Below are 8,102 nucleotides of genomic sequence, written 5' to 3' on the forward strand. Positions count from 1 at the left end.
AGTTTGATCGTTTGATAGTAGTGAAGTGGATATTCGCAACGTTTATTCTAGACGCGTTCAAACAAACCTGTAGGGGACCACTACCGAGAAGCCCGAACGGCCTAACAACGGGGTCCAGGGGCCTGGCCAGTTGGTATTGATTTAAAGAGCCGAAGTAGCCACAAAAATCAATTGCAGGTGGTTTGCTTGTGGCTAAAGATTCGTCCACCATCACATGAACAACAAAAGGCTGTTAAGTTTCACGAAGGGAAGTTCGCTTAGCTTGTACTAAAATACTCACTTGAATGGGGAGCTGGGTGTATTATTGTCCTCCGAATTACGCACAAACGTTATAAATTCGGAGGTGACCGTGTTGGTGAACGGTACATTCCCCACCGGGTAACTGCAATTCGAATGAGGACTGGGGGCGGCCACAGCGCTGGTCAAGTGGATATGTGTGTGGGTCTGTCCAACGACGCGCTCATGTCACTGAACCACTTCGCCTGTGCACTCACTGATGTGAACCAGAGAACTGAATGAGAATCTACCATGTTACCTAACCGAAGGTACAGCTTACTGGCTGATTTTCAGTAGAGTCGGACAAGTATTCAGGATGTCGGAGACTACATCAGACCAATGCTACATGATATTGTGGAAGATGCGTGAAATCAAACTTTCTGGTTCAAACTGGTCAGGAAGTTTTTGAGAAATACACTCATTTGTAAATCAATTTGATTTTCACGAGAGGTTCAGTTGAGTCCCTCGTGAGAATCAAATTGATTTGCAAATGAGTGTATTTATCGAAAACAGTCCAATTTTTTGGTTCAAGTAGAACATAAGGTTGACGGAAGCTCGAAGACTGTGCCTATTTGATGAGCCCCAAAAGAAGGGTGAAACCGGTCGTGGGCTGTCGAGGAGTTTTCAGCAACCTTGTGAGTAGTTTCTTTTACGGTTGTTCAGTGGCTCACTAGTGAACTAGCATTTCAAAGTCCCCCGACATACAATAAAGTGCAAACAAGTAATCGCAAATGATATTCCTTGTTGCAGAAAGACTTCCGGTTCAGAGTTTTGTTCAGAAATGAAATCTCGCTTGCTTTTTCTAAAAACGACTTGCCTCTGCCCATCCGATTTCATTGGTTCCGATCGACTTGGGCCGCCCGCCTGTTGCCCAGTGATGAAGCCGACGATGCCACCAATAAGCCGACCAGCGGCTTTATCGTCCTTGAACGGACCGTTATTGCTAGTCGTATTGCCTAAATTTGATTGTTGCTGTTGACTGGAAGGTTGATCCGCGCACGGTTTGCAAGTCCACTGGACCTAATTCGGCAGAGAATCGAACAACAGATATCATAGGAATGAACAAACTTCAAGAAATAGGATACTCAGTGAGTTTGATTAAGTGTCAACTAAGAAAGATATTGGCTCCAGTATCTAGACCGAGTAAGGAATGGATTGGCACAGTAGTCATTCCATATAAAGCAGGAACATCGGAGGTTATTCGAAGATTGTTGAACTTAGCCAACATTCGAGTAACCTTTCAGAAGGGAAAAACGCTACGTTCAGTTTTGGTGCAATTGAAAGATCCTCTGCCGGCTGAAAGGACTAGGGACTGTGTGTATATTAACTGCAATGATTGCGCTAAGGTTTATATAGGGCAAACTGCCAGGGAATTGCACACCAGAATTGGTGAGCATAACAGAAGGGTAAACAAACCACCAAGGAATGCAGAAGAATACCAAACGCTGGTCAAGGACTCAGCGATGGCGGTACATGCCTTAGACGCGGGACATAGAATAGATCTGGAGAATGTGGAAGTTTTAGACGGGGACTGCTATTCACACCACAGCGGCTGATAGCCGAAGCGGTGGAAATTACTAATCATCACAGCGTGAATAGGATCGAGAGTGCGGAACTGGCGAGCGTATGGAAAGCGGTCTTAGATAAGCCGAGTTGACAAGTGACGGTGGTTGTCCATCCATGTAGAATCATCAGAAAAAACCGGGGGGTGGAAACCCCAACCGACCGAAGGTCACAGCATCCCTCTTACACAACTTTCTTAGCACTAGCTCATTCACACAGACGGACAGAAGGTTAAAACGACGTTCAAGAGGGACCATCAAAGAACCGAACCAGAAGAACTAGACCCTAGGCTGGATCCAAACACATGTTTCCCACCGACCCAATACTTGTTCAACCACTCTAACACACTAAAATCCCTTGGCCGACACCCAACAGAGATTTAGCTTGACTTAGCTGATTGGTTCTCCTTCCGCCTTAAATCTCCACCAATCTCGGAACGTAGTCACTTGGTCTGACGAAGCTTTTGTGTCAAAAGCGAAACGTTGCCCAGCAATAGATCTACCGATTGTCACCAAACTCTTTCGAAAATAATTTGGATTCTTTTCTAGTTTCGCTCACCAGCAGGGTCATTCTCGACGCCCTTGTTCTTGTAGACATATTGGGTTTATCATCTTTCCTTATGGTGAGGTTCTTTTACCGGAAATTCCTGTAAATGAAGATGATGTGTGTCCATGACCGGTCGAACTGAGCGTGAAAATTTGTGCTCATCAACCGAGTTAGTGGATCTTTGGCAAGTGTGTTGGCATTCTCCTGGTTTTCCAAACTTGTAATTGTAAAAATCACCAATGAAATTCGGAAACTTCACATACTGCTCACTTTACCGCTTGATTAGGTCTAGACGAAGTGAATTGGTTGGTCTTTTTAGACTTATTTGGCTGCAAGCAAATAATTTCACTGAAAAAAGAGACTTGTCACTTCCTCCAGGGGTTGCCCAAGCATACAGTCAATTTTGCTTTGGTATGGATGCCAAACCAAATAGGCGTAAATTCGGACATGTTTCATGGGAGAAAAACTAAAATGAACGCAAGAATCACTACTCCATCACCATATTTTCACTAGTATTGCGTTGTATTACGAATTTTCCTTTCATTAATCGTTTATTTATCCTAGAAAACATCCACATTCAAATGTTTGTTTCTTAGCCTTTCAATTGATTTCATTCATCCTTTTGAAACTAATTTTCTGTTGAGATAATCCACAAAGGCTGTTTCTCAGTTAAACACGTATAAGTGGGACTCCTCATTGGTCTAGAGCTGTAGCACCTGCGGAGGTAGTGAGAGGTAAATTTTTGTTTTATGTGCCTTGTTAATACAGTGTACTACCTCACCTACACTGATCATGCCAGTGACTAACCTTATCAAATGACTCAGTTACCTTCCGCAACAAAACTTTGATCCCCTCCCTACTACTTACAACACTACTGAAGGGATGCAAATCAATGTGCCATAGATGTTTAAAAGTTGCGCCTTTCGGTTGACTTGTGGCTTGTGTTTGTGTATCAGGTTTTGCTAACCTTATTGATAACCGCATACAACGAAGTCCCCAGTCGGTTGTGCCGGTTTTCTCTCAAAACCAGTCAGACTGTTGGGCAGTTCACCGGTGCATACAGTGGTGGCGAACGGAGATGGTTGAACAGACTTTGTTGGACTTGATATGACTACTGGGAATGATGATAACTGCAGTAGTTATGTACGGAACGGCACTAGAATATGCTGACAAGAGAGAAGGATAAGGACCAGCAGACGGACCCCGTTTCACCGAAGGCCCGAATCTCCAGCGATAAATTCAGGTTGAGACCTGAAATCATAAAAGTCTAGATATTCGGATTACAGGGGACCATATCAACGACAGTTAGTTCCGGATATCTGCCAGATAGTCACTTTACTCATAGTGACATGCTGGTATTTCTGTGTACGAATTCGAGGCGCCTAGATTTTCGAACCGAAGGCTTTGGTTGAGGACCTTAACCCTTATCCTGTCTAGGCTTGAGTATCCTGGGGGTATTCCGGCCCATGAAATGCACACTCACAAATGACATCTTGTCGAAATGTCATTGTGATCAAACACCAGCAAATGATCTCTTGTCACATCGTCTTACTCGCCGCATACAATCGGGCGGATAAGTTAAAAACAGACTACTGCTGACGTCTTCCCCCTTTTTCTTCCACATCAGTTTTTCTACTGCCCCAGCGACATCACTGTAGGTTCATTCTGAAGAATCTGTTTACTCGATGAGGACACTAGTACCTAACTGCCGTACAACTACGTCACCATATTTGAATAAAGCCTTGTAATGCGAAAAAAATGGTAAGGGAAGGAGAACTAAGGCCTACACCTCAAACACTCAATCAAACAGCCTGGATAGAAACTGACAGCATCAACGCAACTGATATCGATTATTAGCCATCTCGTTCAGTGTCTCCAGCCAAGGACACGGAGTATCATCCTGGAAAGCACCCAAACTTCTCGTAGCGTACTTCATCCTCACAGACACCCATGCATCTCTGATTCGTTGTATCACAAAGTGTGAGGACTGATCGGTCACTTGAAGCCAGGGCAAGTAGCCATTGAATATGGGCGTGCTGGATGCAGTAAGTCCGTTGTGACGTGTGACGTCAATTCACATTTTAGACGAAAGGAGAGAACTCATAGAGAATCGGAATAATCGGAGCGCAATAAGCGTTACCCACTCATAACTCGCGGGTCTCTCCCCAATCCACCCTTCAAAACTATTGAATCTGAGAATAAACTGTTGAGAAACTCGTGCATCAAAGCAGTTTTGCTTATGTGTGTTTGTTTCAGCACACAACACACTCAAACTTTGACCGGAGGACTAATTCTCTAGGATCTCGTGTAAGTTCTTGCTCTACCTTACCTCGAAAGGAGACGACGCGGCATTCGTGGCGTCACCGATTTGACTAATGTCATCGCGTGTGGAGCAGACAATAAAATCAAGTTTAGTTCCTCCACCAGCTCCCACAGATGTCACGAATTTTCTCCTTGAATAGATATTGAAATCAACAGTGCACGCAGCAACTGCAAGTGAAAATCACCTGGTTGGACAGTCAAACGCAAATGATCTCTTGTCACATCGTCTTACTCGCCGCATACAATCGGGCGGATAAGTTAAAAACAGACTACTGCTGACGTCTTCCCCCTTATTCTTCAGAATCCGTTTTTCTATTGCCCCCGCGACATCACTGTAGGTTCATTCTGAGGAATCTGTTTACTCGATGAAGACACTAGTACCTAACTACCGTACAACTACGTCACCATATTTGAATAAAGCCTTGTAATGCGAAAAAAATGGTAAGGGAAGGAGAACTAAGGCCTACACCTCAAACACTCAATCAAACAGCCTGGATAGAAACTGACAGCATCAACGCAACTGATATCGATTATTAGCCATCTCGTTCAGTGTCTCCAGCCAAGGACACGGAGTATCATCCTGGAAAGCACCCAAACTTCTCGTAGCGTACTTCATCCTCACAGACACCCATGCATCTCTGATTCGTTGTATCACAAAGTGTGAGGACTGATCGGTCACTTGAAGCCAGGGCAAGTAGCCATTGAATATGGGCGTGCTGGATGCAGTAAGTCCGTTGTGACGTGTGACGTCAATTCACATTTTAGACGAAAGGAGAGAACTCATAGAGAATCGGAATAATCGGAGCGCAATAAGCGTTACCCACTCATAACTCGCGGGTCTCTCCCCAATCCACCCTTCAAAACTATTGAATCTGAGAATAAACTGTTGAGAAACTCGTGCATCAAAGCAGTTTTGCTTATGTGTGTTTGTTTCAGCACACAACGCACTCAAACTTTGATCGGAGGACTAATTCTCTAGGATCTCGTGTAAGTTCTTGCTCTACCTTACCTCGAAAGGAGACGACGCGGCATTCGTGGCGTCACCGATTTGACTAATGTCATCGCGTGTGGAGCAGACAACAAAATCAAGTTTAGTTCCTCCACCAGCTCCCACAGATGTCACGAATTTTCTCCTTGAATAGATATTGAAATCAACAGTGCACGCAGCAACTGCAAGTGAAAATCACCTGGTTGGACAGTCAAACATTGTGATTCTTATACATACTGGACATGTTGTAAAATCGTTCCACGAAAAAAACTCTTCTCATGACTTCCACTTGGTTAAAGAAATGTTGTCCATCGCGGGGGGGGGGCAGAAGACAACCTATTGTTCCGTTGACCTTACACAGTGAGTAGCAAGTAGCGAAATACACTCATTGTCAAACTAATTTGGTTTTTCGAGAGACTCATCTGGGACCCAGGTGAATCTCCCGTTTGTGATGATGGCCATGGGCTTTCGACGAATTTTCAGCAACCTTATGAGTAATATATTACAAAACACGTATCGTGACCACTCGAGTATTGCATATTTGAACGTGATTTTCATAAATTTAGCGGACGGTGGTAGAAAATAGGCCAACCTCGAGGCGAGTATGTACTTTTGGATGAACCGAATTATCACCTGCGCACTGGAGCGGATATGAGGAAACGGAAAGTGTTGTTTCCGCTTTTTCTTTCCCCTCACTATAAGCAAGGTCATGTTAAGGTCATGTCCTTTTTGCATTCTTTTACGCTCGTTAACAATGGTTCCTGTCAGAGAATTGAGACTGGAGAGAGTGAAATATTCTTCGTGACCTATGTTCTTGTTTGATCATTCGTTGAATGCAACCCAAGACATCGAATAGTCGTTTCACCATGGGAGGAATTTCGCGACAGATTCTGTTGTGACTACTAGAAGTACAAAATTCCTTTGCTAATAACATGAGGTCAGACAATTTATGAGCAACATTCTCAATGAACAGAATTTGTTTTTGGTTCGGAGAGATTAACTTACAAAGAGAAGGGCGTGTTTCAACTTTCCGTGCTGTGCCATAAAGACGATGCAGCAGAGATGAGCGAGAAAATTGATGGTGCTCTGGTGTGTTCTACCGTCGGTTGACGCTTGGTTATTTTGTAAAGTCATTGGGTTAAAAAGAGGATAAGATGTTGCCAAAATTGTTACGCCGTATAGTCGAACATCGAGNAGCAGAAGACAACCTATTGTTCCGTTGACCTTACACAGTGAGTAGCAAGTAGCGAAATACACTCATTGTCAAACTAATTTGGTTTTTCGAGAGACTCATCTGGGACCCAGGTGAATCTCCCGTTTGTGATGATGGCCATGGGCTTTCGACGAATTTTCAGCAACCTTATGAGTAATATATTACAAAACACGTATCGTGACCACTCGAGTATTGCATATTTGAACGTGATTTTCATAAATTTAGCGGACGGTGGTAGAAAATAGGCCAACCTCGAGGCGAGTATGTACTTTTGGATGAACCGAATTATCACCTGCGCACTGGAGCGGATATGAGGAAACGGAAAGTGTTGTTTCCGCTTTTTCTTTCCCTTCACTATAAGCAAGGTCATGTTAAGGTCATGTCCTTTTTGCATTCTTTTACGCTCGTTAACAATGGTTCCTGTCAGAGAATTGAGACTGGAGAGAGTGAAATATTCTTCGTGACCTATGTTCTTGTTTGATCATTCGTTGAATGCAACCCAAGACATCGAATAGTCGTTTCACCATGGGAGGAATTTCGCGACAGATTCTGTTGTGACTACTAGAAGTACAAAATTCCTTTGCTAATAACATGAGGTCAGACAATTTATGAGCAACATTCTCAATGAACAGAATTTGTTTTTGGTTCGGAGAGATTAACTTACAAAGAGAAGGGCGTGTTTCAACTTTCCGTGCTGTGCCATAAAGACGATGCAGCAGAGATGAGCGAGAAAATTGATGGTGCTCTGGTGTGTTCTACCGTCGGTTGACGCTTGGTTATTTTGTAAAGTCATTGGGTTAAAAAGAGGATAAGATGTTGCCAAAATTGTTACGCCGTATAGTCGAACATCGAGAGACTATCCCCAGGCTAGACTGCTTTTGATTGTTTCTGGATGAGATTCTCTCAGAAAAGGCCATCTTTTCGGTCCCTTCAACTGATAACTTCAGAGGGAAACATACACATCGAGTGGCGTTGTAATTCCACTACTCCACCGAGATACGAAGGTGGAAAGTCTCTGGCGAAGGTATATTATCTGTCAGGTACACTAGTAACGAACCGTGACACAAAATTCGAATTTTACGAGTAGAATGCAAGCTCGTAGTTGCAGTTAGGTGACTTCTCCGATTGAGTACGAAGGCAGATAGAAAACAGAAAAACTGAATCACCATCATCATCATCATCGACATCATCATC

At 43.6% G+C, this 8,102-nt stretch overlaps 1 protein-coding gene across 1 annotated transcript in view; it reads right to left on the minus strand.

Moving 5' to 3' along the window:
* The window catches only part of T265_13414 (hypothetical protein), a gene marked incomplete at both ends in the record, with an annotated part of 50,038 nt that overhangs the window by 41,638 nt on the left and 298 nt on the right, over positions 1-8,102 (minus strand). Inside the window, 1 exon segment of the mRNA XM_009168768.1 lies at positions 1,128-1,296. Within this exon segment, the coding sequence (XP_009167032.1) occupies positions 1,128-1,296 (169 nt within the window).

The sequence above is a fragment of the Opisthorchis viverrini genome (genome assembly GCF_000715545.1).
Source record: "Opisthorchis viverrini unplaced genomic scaffold opera_v5_64, whole genome shotgun sequence".
Classification (NCBI taxonomy): Eukaryota; Metazoa; Platyhelminthes; class Trematoda; order Opisthorchiida; family Opisthorchiidae; genus Opisthorchis; species Opisthorchis viverrini.